Here is a 15904-nt window from a genome sequence, read left to right on the forward strand (position 1 = left end):
TCAGAAGTGCTCGGAGACCAGAGTTTACACCTTAGAGAAAGTCCTGAAAATCACCCATCAGCCCTGTAAGGCAGCTCATGGCACTTTCCTTCAGCAATGGCATGAAGAGGAAATTTCACTGACATCTGTAGTAGTGGATTTGACAAGCAGGATCTCAAATGAGTGAACTCATTCACAATATAAGTATTAATGACTCACTAGCATAGACTCTACTCTGAGTATCATGGAGACAGAACTGAACGAGTGACAGATCCTGCTCTCAGTGAAGCGGCAGACGACTGCAGGAAGGGCCACAAAAAGCTAAAATACAAGCACTGAGTGCCAGGATTTTAGAGAACGTGTTCTGGGACTCGGGTCACTGCATGGGTCACCCAGCCCTGGTCAGTGGAACGATCTTCTACCCCAGGCACTGGGCACACGCAGGAGAGGGAGACAAGGATGCTGCCTTCAAGGAAGACTGATGCCGGGGGAGGGGGGGAGACTTAAGAAATAGGAGCATTAGGGAAGTGTGTGGGGGAAGCCTGAGAAGGAACACCTAGAGGGAAGCAGCATTCAGAGCTCAGGAGGTCTCAGCAAGTGAATGGGGGGTAGTCAGCACTGGGAAGAGGGTAAAAGGCAAAGGACTCATCAAAGGTCGGCCACAGCAGGCAGGAGACCGGCAATCAGTGAGAGCAAGCTAGTCCTGGTACAAGAGTTAGTTGCACTTGCCCTGATTTACCACGTCTGTGCCAGAATCCCATTGAGCTTTGCTCCGTAAGGTTTTGCTGACACGTGGGGCTGAAGGTTGAAGTCAAGAGAGAAGCGGTCTCCATCCAATCAGCCCACGTTGCTTGTAGCTGTTGCCATGTTATGGGTGTGTGTTCATGGCCCCATCTGCTGCTAACAGTGAGTCATTCTTGCAAATAAAAGAAATATCAATACATTTACATGCATCATATACCTTATACAAATCCTATGAGTGGTGTTACAAAAAATAACACATTTGGGAAGCAAAACAAATGCTTAAGTTGGCAATTTCTTCACGTGATTCTGGTAGTGCTGTTAACCTTGCTGGGAGATATGACTGTTACCTTATTCAAATACTTAATACTAACATTCACCCACGTTTATTCAGTGTTTGGATATCCGCCATAGACTGTAGTTCTCTGTAATACCACTAAACGTAATATTTATTAATTATTAAATAAATTTGTTTCCTATATCCATTAAAAAAAAAAAAAAGAAATAGGAGCATTAACACTGCATATGATAGAGGTCAACTCAAGGTCACTGCCAGCGAAGGGGATGCAGGCATTCCTCCTGGAAGAGATGCCCGGCTCTAGCCGTAGGGCACAGCTGAAGGTCAAGCCACAAACACAGGGAAGCACATTCCAGGAGCAGAGACACAGCCCAGAAGCCGAGCTCGGGGCAGGGAAGGGCCGTTCAGCTGATTGGAGAAGGTCGCAGCCCGGGGGTGGGGAGGCTGGGGAGACTCAGGGCCTTGGAAACCGGCAAGAAGGCTGCGCTTGAGCCCAAGAGAAACTCAGGGGCACCTGACCACCTCGCTGCCCGCCCAGCAGGGGCACTGGGCAGCCCTTCTCCCCAAGCAGCCCACCTGCAAGAAGGATGAGCACATGCTGGACCAGCATCTCCACTCTCCACAGAGTCACCTCGAGGTCCTGGGGCTCCGGAGGCTGCGGAAAAGCCCGACACGCTTCCACGGCACTTAGGGGGAAACAGACAGCGGCGTTAAAGGTGAGGATCTGCTTCTCTGTGCGAGAACATGTCGTAACACTCGTGAACGAACCGTTCCCCTGCTGGGCCAACTCGCTCCACAGACATCCGAGGACACAGGAAACGGCAGGTCTCCTGTTTTCGTTCAGAGCGTCATTTTGTTGCTAACAAACGTGACATAGGCTCTCTCTTCTTGTCTGGGCCCGTCCTCTCGAAATGCAAAGGTACATGATCAGAGTGTGAGAGAGAAAGGAGGAAGCCAGGTGGGGATTCTTACGTTTTCCACGTGGGTACGGGAACCCACCTTTACATAAGGAAGACTCTTATCTTTAAACAGACTCCTGGAGCGCCATAGTGTGTGTGTGTGTGTGTGTATGCGTGTATGCGCACACGCAAGTCTCTGTGTTCGCATGCGTGCATAGGTGTACTTGTGTGTATACACCTGTGTGTGTTGGTCTTTATGGAGCCCACTCCGGTAATGTGGCAAAAAAGCCTCCCAACCAACTTTGTCATAAGCTGCCCTGGCTCAGAAGAGCTGAATTCTTCTTCAGAGTTAGGTCCTAACGCCACTGATGTAAAGGGCTCAGCAGCTCACAGCTTTAACCCTTATCTTTCTAACCCCCTAGGCCCCGGTCTCTCTGCCTCTGAGATGAGGAACGTGGTCCAGAAGAGCAGCTCACGAACTGTCCCATCTTAAGCCCCCCATGGCTTTTGTCCCTCCCTCAGATGAGTTTCTATATTCCTTACAAAACTCAAAACCATCCCAAACATCAGACACAACTGAACATATAAATAACATTATCTGGGAAGCACTTCTAAAAGAAAAAAAAAAGTTTTTTTTTTTTTTTTTAACTGTGGGCCACATCGACTAATTAAGGCTACAGCTGCCCAAGGACATTCCCTGAAAATAAATATCCTTGACAAGCCCTGAAGATTGATTTTAAAAACACAAAGGCCCGTTGGCTTCTCAGCGGGCCACCCCCTTCGACATCATGCTGAGTCACCCCGCCCTGGGCTCTCTTGCTGGGGCGGACACGGCAGCATCACTGGTCTGGGAAAACATCACCGCACTGGAGAAGGCACCTGGATGCTGGGACAGCCCACAGCGCGGCTTCCAGGGACCACAGCGAAGTTTCATTATTTTATATGCAATTCAATGTTTCTACGGCATGTTGTTCTAAATTTACTCTCCTCAGAGGAAGAATGAAACTTTCTAAAAAAACGTTTAACTTTTCGTTCTGCTGTGGTGTTGACGTGACCACAGAACAATCCTGCTTAGTTCAACACACCTGAGGGCTTAGCAGGGCCATCTCCCTCGGCAAATGTGAATTTTCCTTCATTGGATTATTGTGTCAGAGTCCAGCCAGTCCTTAAAGAATGCAATTCTCATGCGTTAATTCAGAAACTTCAGCGTGGTGGAGCTGTGTGTACCTATCAGGACACAAGCAAGCTCAGTGACTAAATGCACGTATGGACAGGGCGCTGGGATGCTTGAGGTGATGAAAACTGGTTTCTTTACAGTTACAGCAGTTAACTGTGCATGAAGAGAGTAGGAAGCCATTTGACACTTTTGAAGGTCAGGTGGAATTATACAAAATCCTCTAGGGAAGCCAGATACAAGAGCAAAGGATTACTCCAAACAACACACAACATAAAGTTAATTTTTCAACTATAAAAAAATATAGCTGAATGGGAAAATAATTGGGGGTGGGAAATAGTTATTAGCAAATCGTTTTAGCCCCATAGAAAGACAAGCTTACATGTAATTTTTGTTTCTGGCCGGAAGAAAACCATAATGATGTGTAGGGCCATTTATTAATCACCATCAGGTAATATTATATATAGACTCTGAGTAAATTGTGGGATTTTAATGACGGCATTTTAGTTGTGCCCCAAGGGTTGTGGGCCTGGAAGGAAGAGTCGGATCTGACGGTCCCTGTGCGGCCACCACTGGCCACTCAGCAGAGCTGCCCCAGGCCCTGGTCTCTCAGCCTCTGAGATGAGGAACGTGGTCCAGAAGGCGGCTCACAAACCCTCGCATCTTAAGGACCGCCTGGCGGCCCATGGCAGGCTGTGACGGGGCAGGTACGAGGCAGCTTGGGATCCTGCGTTTCCAACTAGCTCCCGGGTGAGGCTGCAGGGCCACCACCTCATACGGGGGCAGAGGGCCTCCGGGGGTGGGGTGCATGTCCCCCACCCCTCACCGGGGACTTGCTGCAAAGGCTTCAGACACAAGGAGGGAACAGAGGCAGGTACCACCTTCTGTTTCTGACCCCCGTTGCCCCTGCAGCTCACTGGCCTTAGTGCTATGATAGATTTAGGGACTGAGGAACAGCCTAGAAGCAGCACTCACTTCCACAGGGGGCTGGGCTCTAACGGGACGTAACACAGGTGGTGACGCTCGCTTCTGAATGAGGCCCGACCAGCAAACGGGGAGGCGACAAAGGGCCAGAGGGTTCCTTGGGACAAAAGCAGCGGATGCAGGTCTGGGGCGACCAAGCTTCTCTTCTCTGTGTAACTGTAGGCACTGAAGCAGAGGCAGGAAGAATGAATTCTGCCCAAATTCCCTCTAGATCCCTGACCTCTGCCATCTGGGAACTTGTAGTAAATCTTTAGAATATTAATGGACCTTTCTACTTTTTTAGGAGTTTTGTTGTTGTTGTTCTTATTATTTTAATTTTAAGCTAATGTTTTTGCCTAGATGTCTGTGGTTGCTGTTTTATCCCTAATATGCTTCATGTCTGAAACCCAAATTAATATGCATATTAAATGCATAGCTTAAGTTTATTTTACTGTAGAATCCTTACCATACCCCCAAAAGGTATCACTGTTATCCCTGTTTTACACACAAATAAAGGGAGGTTCAGAAAGTTTAAAGGATTTGCCTTGCTTCAGAAAGTTAGTGAAGAGTAGAACCAAAACTCACATCCAAATCAGGCTAGTCTGACCCTAAACCCACAACAGAGGGATTTTCTGTTTTAGACTTTTTGTATCTTCCTCATTCAAGAAGGCCATGATCAAAGAATAGTGAAAACAGGAGAAAGAGTGGAAGCAAGTAATCACTAAAGTAGAATGAAACTGGGCACCAAGCCTTGCGAATTTAAAAACTGGGGTGACGACTACACCCAGTCAACTCACAGCCCACTAGTTTCCAGTCTTGGGGTCACGGTGTAAATCCACTCCGTGGAGAACTGTAAACATCAGGTGAAAGCCAGGACTGGTGAAGAGCAGGGCTTGCCAGGACTAACTCCAGCTCAAATGAAAATTCAGAGCCAAGTGTCAAGTCAAACACAGTTTAGGATCAGAAACAATGAGGCTCTGAAAGTCATCATTCAAATTCCAAGGCACCAAGAGTTCTTTGTGCCAACAGACACATGCTTCACTATCCAAGGAAATCCTTCCAGGTTATTAAAAAGGAGTGGATTCAAGGTGTAGCTGTGTGGCAACAGGACTAATAGAGAATAAGTCAGGCTACCTGGCAGATGAGTGAGGGTTCACTTTCAATCTCCCTGTGGGGCTCAGAGACCACAGACCACCGGAACCATACTGTCACACAGAGAGGATGGGCTGGGACACGGCTGCACACGCTCTCATCCTAAGGCAGCAGATGACCCCCGGAGCATGACAGCCAACAGTGCTGGGCCTTCCAAGAGCAGGGTTCCCCTGACCTATGATTCGGGGTGGGCGGCCAGTGCTTGGACATAGATCAACCACAGAGTTGGGTTGAATCTAAGGAGGGAAGAAGCCCGGCCCTGTCCAGGGGGCAGTTACCCTTGAAAGCACAGTTTAATGTGTGATGTGAATGACCTCAGATTCTTATCTGCATATCAAATAGCAGAACCCTCGGCTGCCAGAGCAGGGGAACAGCAAAACTGGTTACATACCTAGTCTTGGGGCACGTGAATAGAATAAGACGTTTTTACTTTTGAAAAAATAATTTACTTTGGAGAAATTTAGAATAAATTCAAATCGTATTTGAATGCCAAATAATGAGGCAAATAGCGACAAGAGACTGGGCATGAACCATGCCCTGGGGAAGCCAGCTTCAGAGTGTAAGGAAGGTTGAGCTCAAGGAGGACTGCTTACCCTGGTTCAGTGCAATTCCTGCCTGATTCTGTTTTATAGTTACTGCAGGGGGAAATGAAGCAAATTCAGTGTTTTATTACCTGGGATGGATCAGTGAAACCTTTTGCCAGTATCCAGCCAATGCAATCAATCCCTTCTGGTATTTCTGAAAATGTGATAATGGTTTGAGGATGTCAGGAAAGTCAACCAGCTCTTCCTTGGTCTTCTCATCTTTTCTTGATCTGCTATTCTCTCCAGGGGTTGCATTAATAAAAATTTCAAAAATGTGCTGAAACAAAGTGCTCAAGGAGTGTGTCTTCTGAGAGCTGTTAAGGAGAAGCTCTTGACTCATGAGAGCTATTCTACTTAACACGCTCTGGACTGCTTCTCTGAGTTGTTGGTGAGTCAGGTCCTGAATCAAAGAAGTGCTGAAAAGCAAAGCTTTACTCAAATCACCTCTGTTGTCACTTTTCAACCCACAAGAGTTAACACGCTCTGGACTGCTTAACACACTCTGGACTGCTTCTCTGAGTTGTTGGTGAGTCACGTCCTGAATCAAAGAAGTGCTGAAAAGCAAAGTTTTACTCAAATCACCTCTGTTGTCACTTTTCAAGGCACTGGAGGCCTTTACAACTGCTGTGATGGTTTTCAAAAGGTCATTTGGATGTGGAGCCAATGTCAGCAACAGACTAAAAACATCCTTATTGTCCTTCCCTAACTTATGCCAAAGCGCTTCTGAGGTGAGGTCGATCACCTTTCTCAAGTAAGTCCCTAGTTCCATGCTGTTTCGTGACGGTATTTCATGCAAAAACAGGATCACTTCACGAGTTCTTTCCCCTTTTGTATCTTGAGGCAAATTATGAGTGGAAATTGGATTAGAATATAAAAAGTCTATGTGACTGATGATGTTATCTATAGGAACTAAGCAATCCAGGATTTCTTCCCATAAGTTGACAGAATCCACAGAAAATATTTGGGTCCCATTATTAAATGCTGCCACGAGACGTTCCATGTCTCCCAAATTGATTTTCACAGAAGTTAAAAATTCAGCTATTTCTTCCCTAATATCATAAATATCTTTGGACTGGTTCACATATGTGAATATGCTAGATGACATATTGAAAATATCAGAGTCTTGGGAAACAGCAGGTTTGACTCCAATCATCCCAAAGGCCAAGTCAAGAAATGGCATCAACAAATCATCTATATTTTCAAATATTAAACGATCTGCTTTTTTCAAAGTAATCATTTCATTGGCAACATCTCAAACACTTTGTTGTAAAATGGAATAAAGAGTGTCCAAGAATTTCATGGTGTTGTTGGTTGTGAAGACGAAATGCATTTCAAACATGGCAGCCACCTCTCTTGAAGTTTTCTCAGCCAGCTTAAGAAGGTGCATGGTGGAGGTGACGGAGGTGGCAAGACCTCTCATTTCGGCTCCATCGTCCACCAGCATGGTCAGAGTTCTAGACATTTCTGAGAGGGGTCCAGGGCATGACTTTCTCCACCTGCTCTTGCCCTTGAGATAACACCAAGTAAGCGCTTGGTAATTTCTAACGTTGCTCTGTTTCTTAGGGGAGATGAACTATTTATAAAGGAAAGCAAATCGGTTAGATTAGCGAGTATAACTTCTTGGAGGGCAGGGTACAGGGCACGTAAGTCCTTAATAGGAAAGTTTAAAAGAGTGTCCATGAGACGTGCTATCTCTATTGACATTTCTCTCACAAGGTGAAGAGCAGACCTGAGATCTTGATTGAGTTTGAAAAGGTCCTCAGAACTGTTCATATGGGAAAGCAACTGATTGATTCACCACCGTAAGAAACTCCAGATTATTTTCAGTCTCATTTTTCATTGAGGTTTCCCTTAGAAGAGTGTGGAATAAATCTCCCATGAACTGCAGTCCTCAAGGATTATCAAAATAAAATTCTCCACCGTCTAACATAAATAAGCTTTTGATTAGGTGATACACAGCTTCCTTTAAAGATGAAAAAATGTTCACCTATCTGTCCTCTTTCATGGAGGTAAGAAAATGATCCAGTTTCAAATTTTCTAGAATTTTATCCTTTGGGACAAAACTGTAAATATATATTTTTTAAATTTCACAGTTAGTAATGAAAAGATTGAAAATATACACAGTTGACCCTTGAACAACCCAAAGGTTATGGGAACTGACTTTCCTTTGCAGCCAACCTCCATGTCTGTGGTTCCACATCCACGGATTCACCCAACTGTGGATCGGGTAGTACTGTAGTACCTATTTATTGAAAAAGCCACTTATAACTGGGCCCATGCGGTTGTTCAAGGGTGAACTGTAGTGATTTTTTTTGCTTTACAGTAGCATCATGGGAGGATAATACTGACTGACATACTGAAATGCTAAAATACATCCCAGATGAAAATTAATGTTTTGTGGCCAAATAATGAAAAGATTGGATGGATTTCATGTATAAATCCATTGCAATGCCTCAAACCTAACAACTGAAAAAGCCATGCACTTTGCTTTTAGAAAGGAAAGGAACGTGAAATGACCATAAAGTGATTCTCAGTGTAGGAGGTAACATCCTTCTGAATGTTCCAAGACCTAGCAAGCCACTCAGCATGGCAGGGGCTCTGTGACTTGTCAACTCGGTTGGGCCGAGCCCCAGATTCAAGCCCCAGAGCCCCTTTCTTGTGTGTTTCTGGTCTGGTGGGCTTCACAGGTGATTCACTCATGAGAGTGCATGACAGCCACTTTGTAGCATCATAAACACTAACCTAGGTGCTGCTGGAGGGGATTCATCAGATGTGACTGAAGACCCCAGTCAGCCAGCTTTAAGTCAGGGAGAAGGGATGCTGCCCCAGGGAAGCCTGACCTCACCAGTCGCAAGGTCTTCGAGAGGGTTAGGACCTCCCGGACCCAGCGAGCCCACCCGCATGCGCAGCTGGATACCTCCTTCCCTATCGCCCCGGCCCCGGCTCCGACCCCGCCCCCAACGGCCCCCTGTGGATGGGAACCTGCAGCTCCTGCCTGTGGGATTCCAGCTTGTTTCCTAACAGCCTGCCCTGCTGACTCTGGACTCCCTCAGCCATCCCCAAAACTGCGGAAACCAATTCAATCCCTGTATGAAGCCTTTGCTCTGGTTCTGCTTCTGAGGTTGAGACCTGACTGATACGGACATCACAGAATAAGGTAGAATCTCGCTCCATCCTTTTCACTGGCAAGCTTCAAAAGGGATGAAAAAATAACATGAAAAAACATAATGTGACTGAGTTTTAAAATTTTGGAGTTTTAGCAATTCCAAATATAAACATCAGTAGATTTATTGGAATGAAAATACTTAAGCCCTTCGTTTGTGATTAGACAGTTAATGCATTAATTCAAAATATGACCATCACATATATCCATATACATATATAATAACAATTTTTTAGTTCCATATAAAATAGAATTTTATAATTATTTTCATAATCCAAAACTGTAATAAAGCATAATAAGTGATTAATTGCCAGGGGCTAGGCTTATATATATATATTTACTAGTTAGATGACAATCGTCAAAGTTATTTTACCTTGATTTTTATAAAACGTTCATTAAGACAAAATTCACTTCAAAGATCATTCAAAGGTGTTGGTAGAAGTGCTGTCATTGACACTTATAAGCTCCAGGAAATAAACTGGATTGTAACGTATAACTACAGGCACTATACGAAGCAAAAGTAAACTCACCTCATCTCTGCGATGACATCTTTGTGGAAGTCTTTCAGCAGAAGAGATATTTCGTCCCCAGAATTTTCCTTTAGTAAAAAGGGGAAGAATGTTTTCAAAAGCTGTTCCATGAAATCCACTATGCTTCTTGGAGGGAGAATGATTCACCATTTTCTGACTGTGTATGGTTCAAGGTGAGGTTAATGAAATTCATTATTTGAAAGTTGGTATCACTTAAATTCAAGGCTGCTTCTTGAGCACTCTCAGCTAAGTTGTTGATTGAATTAATTAGGAAGCTTTCAAAAAGCAGCTGAACAACTGAGAAATTAGTTAGCTGTTCTTGGTTTAGCAGATGAAGAAGTAGGGCAACATCAAAATTATCTTCTCTAGAAACATTTTTGAGATAACCCAAAATGGTAGCAATATATTTTGTCAACAAAGCTATATCATCAGTTGAACTCTTGTTAGCTATAAGAAGAAATAATGTTTGTATCATTTTGGAGTAATCTTCGTTTGCATATTTATGAAACCAATTTTTTATGACCAATAAAAAATCTTCAATGATTTCTAATGTCTTCAAGGATGATGAATCCAGGCTTTCCAAAAAATGAGCAAGTGGCAAAGTTAGGTTTTGAAGAGCCACTGAATTAGTAATTTGCATTTCTTTGTTAATTTCAGAAAACAGGGATCTGATACTAAAGTTATGGGTTAGATCTTTCATGATTTGTTCAAACTCAAGCCATAGTTCTTCAAAGTTGTAAGTTGTTTCACTTTTTTTAATAAAACGTGATAGTGCTTCTAAACTACCACCCGTAAGGTTTTCATTCAGAAATGTCATGAATGGAGAGACTAGAGAATTAGTACTATTTTCTAGGCTCTCATCCCTAGAAAGCAAGTTTATTATCCTTTCCAAATGTAAGGAAATATTTCTAACAGATGATTCTGTTCCTTCATCAACGTTAAGGATCTTGTTTAAACTAGCTAGTTTATCAAGGAGGTTTTCATCTGACGTGGCTTTTGTAAAGCTGACTTTTTAAATTTTTTCTATGATTTGCAAAGACACGTGCTTTATGGAACCGCTGGGACAAAGTTCAGAGATGCTGCCATTGCTTTGATTTCCAGAAAATGGGACAAATGGTAACACCTTATGCCAAAATTCTTGCACAGTTTTCACAAGCGAAGTTTTAACATGGAAGACTTTGGACAGCTCTAGAAGAATGGAATTCCAATCCATTAATGCATGAATTACACAGGCTACTTTCCTAGTTATTTCCACCTGTGAGCTTTCATTCCAACATTGTGAATCGTCACCTGGGGAACACAGGTGGAGGTGGTCAAGGATACTGGCCACTTTGCTGTAAAAGGAAGGCGATGTGAGCTCGTGGGCATCACAGGCTCCTGACCTTGAATTCTGCTGAAATCCAGAAGTTGTGTGATTCCAGCACCAAAACACAGGAAGACAAGTTAAAGCCTCTGAAAGGATGCCTGGTTGATTTGATATTAATTCAATTGTGTCCAAAAGAGTTTTAATCACAATAGCAAAGTCTTCCTTGGTGACGTCTGAAAGGCTTATGCCATGCAGGAGTGTGAAGTTACAGATGTCCTTGAGGGCCTCCATGATGTTTTTGTCACCCACTCCCCACAGGAGCCTCATGGCATGAGGGAGCACATAGTACACATCGACTGAGGCATCGGCGTCCTCTTTAGGAAGCAGGCGTGAGAACCTCAGCAGGTGGTAAACACTCCAAGAACGTGAGCCGTCGACAAGTTTTTCCATCAAGTCAACAAAGAAGCTGACCCCCAAACTGCCAGTACCTAACCTACTGACGTTCTTAAAGAAATCTCACACCGGTCAGAATGGCCATCATCAAAAAGTCTACAAACAGTAAATGCTGGAGAGGGTGTGGAGAAAAGGGAACCCTCCTGCACTGTTGGTGGGAATGTAAATTGATACAGCCACTCTGGAGAACAGTATGGAGGTTCCTTAAAAAACTAAAAATAGAACTACCATATGACCCAGCAATCCCACTACTGGGCATATACCCTGAGAAAACCATAATTCAAAAAGAGTCATGTACCAAAATGTTCATTGCAGCTCTATTTACAATAGCCAGGACATGGAAGCAACCTAAGTGTCCATCAACAGATGAATGGATAAAGAAGATGTGGCACACATATACAATGGAATATTACTCAGCCATAAAAAGAAACGAAATGGAGTTATTTGTAGTGAGGTGGATGGAGTTAGAGTCTGTCATACAGAGTGAAGTAAGTCAGAAAGAGAAAAACAAATACCGTATGCTAACACATATATATGGAATCTAAAAAAAAAAAAAAAATGGTCATGAAGAACCTAGGGGCAAGATGGGAATAAAGACGCAGACCTACTAGAGAATGGACTTGAGGATACGGGGAGGGGGAAGGGTAAGCTGGGACAAAGTGAGAGAGTGACATAGACATATATACACTACCAAATGTAAAATAGATAGCTAGTGGGAAGCAGCCGCATAGCACAGGGAGATCAGCTCGGTTCTTTGTGACCACGTAGAGGGGTGGGATAGGGAGGGTGGGAGGGAGGGAGATGCAAGAGATATGGGTACATATGTATATGTATAACTGATTCACTTTGTTATAAAGCAGAAACTAACACACCATTGTAAAGCAATTATCCTCCAATAAAGATGTTTTATAAAAAAAAAAGAAAAGAAAAGAAATCAATCAGGCTTTCACTTATCTGTTCCAGCTGGTCTACTAGCAGGTGTATGTCTGTTTCCTTGACCGTGCACAGGGTAGAAGTTACCTTCTTTAAAACTTGAAAATTACCTGGCTCTTGTGGAATATCGTGATAAACTGAGGGTGTCAGGGCATTGAACGCCTCCCTCATGAATTCAATACTGAGACCCACGGCTTTCATTAATCCGTGAGAAATTATCTGGGGTGAATTTTGGAGATCATGAGATAAATTGAAGGCAAGGTAACTAGCTAACTGATAAAATGAATGGCCTAAGTTGTGTATATCATTTTCCTTTGGACTGGTAGCAAATATGTTTAAATTTTTTTCAGTTTTAGAAGAGGTGTTCTTTTCCAGGATGTTAGGGGAAATATCTTTCACAAATTTTTGAATTTCCTTCCCCAGAGCTACTAAATGCAGCCAAATACTTTTAAACTGATGAGGCATTTCATCTGACATTTCTATGGGTTTTAGAATTAATTCAGTAAAATGTTTCCAGTTGGATTGAAGAGCAAAATCAAAGTCCCTTGTTAAGGTGTTGATAAGCATCCTTACTTGGTTCATGGAATCATTTAAAAGAGTTAATAAAATCTCAGATTTTGGTACCTTTTCTTTTTCAAAGACTGCATTAAGTATAACGTTTAGAAAGTCAGTCACATTTTTTAAGTAAACGTTCACACAATTTATATTTGATGTATTCAATGAACAATAAGGCCCCATCATTATATTCAATGTCCAAGTAACAAGCTTCAAAGTAGAGTTCATTTTGTTTTCCACATCTGGAAATATTCCCTGGCAGCTTTTGGAAATTTTCACATCACTTTCCAGTGCATCCAAAATCTGAGTGAGACCAACACGAAGAGGAGTGAAAATATTCGTGTCCAGCTGAAATATCTGAGCCATGCGTCCACAGATTTTTGGTCCACATTTGCAGCCACGAAATGGTACAGTGAACGGCCGTAAACTCACGGAATTCACTGCCATTTGCTGAGAGGTTTGAAAGGATCTGTGCCCATGGGAGAATAGATGAAGATCCCCTCTTCTATTGAATAATTCACGGAAGAAACGCTTTTATTATCCAGAACAAAGCATTCACTACTCAGCAGGGCTTCTGAGTTGGCTCAGAAGTTGGCTCAACTCGATTGACGAGTTGGTTCACATACTGAAATAAAGAATTACAAAAACCGTCATCCACCATGAAGAGGTGTTTGAGACCTGTCAAAGTAGCATGGATCACTTACTCTGCGGGGTCCTCTGTAGACATCAGGGATTGGGCTTGAAGCTCCAAAAAGTTAAAAATTGCAAGCAACTGTTGACAGTAAGATACTTCAGAAATTCCCCCAAGAAGCCCTGTTGTCTCATATAAAAATGCAAATGCTGGGGCTTCCCTGGTGGCGCAGTGGTTGAGAGTCTGCCTGCCAATGCAGGGGACACGGGTTCGAGCCCTGGTCTGGGAGGATCTCACATGCCGCGGAGCGGCTGGGCCCGTGAGCCACCACTACTGAGCCTGCACGTCTGGAGCCTGTGCTGCGCAACAAGAGGCCGCGACAGTGAGAGGCCCGTGCACCGCGATGAAGAGTGGCCCCCGCTCGCCGCAACTGGAGAAAGCCCTCGTACAGAAACAAAGACCCAAACACAGCCAAAAATAAATAAATAAATAAATAAATTATTTTAAAAAAAGAACTCAAGTACCCACATACATATATTCAACACCTGAAATCCGTTCTAATATCAGGCAAGATTGAGATTAGCTGCTTAATAACAAGTTCCCTATCTCCTTCTCCCATTTCCTTCATAAAAAAAAAAAAAAGAAAAAAGAAAAAGAAAAAAATGCAAATGCTTCACTGATGTTTTGGAAATTAAATTGCTTTATGATATCCAAAATGTGTTTTAAGATTTGTGTCAGGAAAGACAGCAAAGACTCTCTCCTCTGAATGCTCAAGAATTTATAAATATATTGGTAAAATGAAGAATAAATCTAGAAAAGTAAAGCTGAATCTTTGTCCTGGAAGACATTTAGATATACATGAGCCAAAATTTTATCAATGTCTTGTTTTTGAGGTTCAGAAAAGGCTGAGAAAAGATCGGATGCTTTCCTCATGGCATAGACTGTGCCCACAGCTTCTGAGACTTGTTCCTGCCTCAGAAATCCTAATTCATAGAGACCATTTATTATCACTTCACTTAAATGAACAAAATCCATTTTCCTGGCTGGCGACTGAGGCCAATCTGAACGGAACAACTGGGAAAAGTTAAAGCTTTTATTATGAATCCTCTCATTTTCTGGATCAGAAAAGTTTACAAGTGTAGACAAGATTCCCAGTTTAGCTCTTTCTCCTTTTGAAGTGCCATGCGTCCACAATGCCAGGATCTTGGGATTCATTCCAAAAAGTATTAATTCCATAAATCTCAAGATATTTCTTGATTCCTTCCTTATCCAGAGACTTTCAAGAGTTTGTACTTTTTCAATCATTTCTTTGCCGAATTCCAGAAGTTTCTGAGTATCAATACCAGGTGTGTCTCTCTCTAAACATGCTAAATGATTTATCCACAAATGACTTGTATTTAGAATCGTCTCAGGGAGAGATGAGAGGTATGGAATTTGGGAATACTGGGTGAGCTGAAAGGATTGGGCAATAATAATTTCTCCAAAAATCCCGTCAGAGATAAAAGGAAGTTCATTTGCTCATCCTCAAGGGTCTGCAACTTCTTTTCCATCATTAGAAGCGCCTTAGTGAAATTTAAGACCCTACATTATTAACAGAACTGATGCAGTATCAGAAAAAGTAAATAAATTCAAGACAAATTCAACTTATCAAATTTTTAGATAATACTCGGATTTGTTTATAGTAAAACATAAATGAAATATTTACTAGGCAATATAGTTTCCCAACAGGGATTCATGTGAACATTTGAAAATGTTTTAGAAATCTACAATGCAGTTGCATACATTTAGCTTAAAATCTCCTTCTTGCTCCAAAAACAATGCATTTTAAGTTACTTTACTCAGTGAGTTTATATGCATGATCATTAAAGATAAGTTTGCTGTTTATACCAGAGGCATCTTAGGATTCAATTCCTTATTACATCTCAGAATGTCTTGGCGACAGAGGTTGTCCAAATTGCAAGATGGTTTGAAACTGCCCCTGTATGATCTAAGGACAAGTGTTAGGATTTCTCATTCTAGAAAGCAACTGTAGTGCCCTTTAAACAATGCTATACTTCCCACTATCAGAAACTCATCATTTTAGATGGTGTACTTCCACTCCGGGTGTTTATTTTTTAAATACAAAGAGTTCTCAAAGGAGCAACTCGGCAATTAAGACAAACCCACACTTATAATAGGAGCCCTCACTTGAAGAACTGACTGACTCAGGAGCTACAAGTCCACTTCTGAAATCCTTGGGGCCCTGTGTGTTTCAGACTTTAGAAAGGGAGCCTGTGCACGTATCACACATGCATTCATGGCCCCTCCACCAGGGGCACCGGGGCAGCCCTGTATCAACTCACTAACACTTCTGCAGGGACACCTCTGAACAGATTCAGTGGGAGGGGCAACAGACCCTTTAACACTTAACGTCTACAGAATGAGTTGCGATGCCGATCTTGAGAAAAGCTTCGATTTTCAGACTTTTTCAGATTGCAGAATTGTGGATACAGGATTTTGACCTGTATTGGCTCTTAATGTCCTAAAGGGTGAATTACTTTCTG

General features: G+C 42.8%; 1 protein-coding gene across 1 annotated transcript in view; it reads right to left on the reverse strand.

Annotated features, from left to right (window-relative positions):
* ABCA13 (ATP binding cassette subfamily A member 13) overlaps positions 1–15904 on the reverse strand; it is a 326117-nt gene that overhangs the window by 269278 nt on the left and 40935 nt on the right. The window contains 14 exon segments of the mRNA XM_059932550.1: positions 1533–1704; positions 5880–6234; positions 6373–7266; positions 7269–7581; positions 7583–7853; positions 9484–9625; positions 9628–11304; positions 11479–11493; positions 12193–13100; positions 13102–13229; positions 13231–13314; positions 13317–13576; positions 14039–14788; positions 14791–14942. Of these exon segments, the coding sequence (XP_059788533.1) occupies positions 1533–1704; positions 5880–6234; positions 6373–7266; positions 7269–7581; positions 7583–7853; positions 9484–9625; positions 9628–11304; positions 11479–11493; positions 12193–13100; positions 13102–13229; positions 13231–13314; positions 13317–13576; positions 14039–14788; positions 14791–14942 (6121 nt within the window).

Source organism: Balaenoptera ricei, chromosome 9 (assembly GCF_028023285.1).
Source record: "Balaenoptera ricei isolate mBalRic1 chromosome 9, mBalRic1.hap2, whole genome shotgun sequence".
NCBI classification, from domain to species: Eukaryota; Metazoa; Chordata; class Mammalia; order Artiodactyla; family Balaenopteridae; genus Balaenoptera; species Balaenoptera ricei.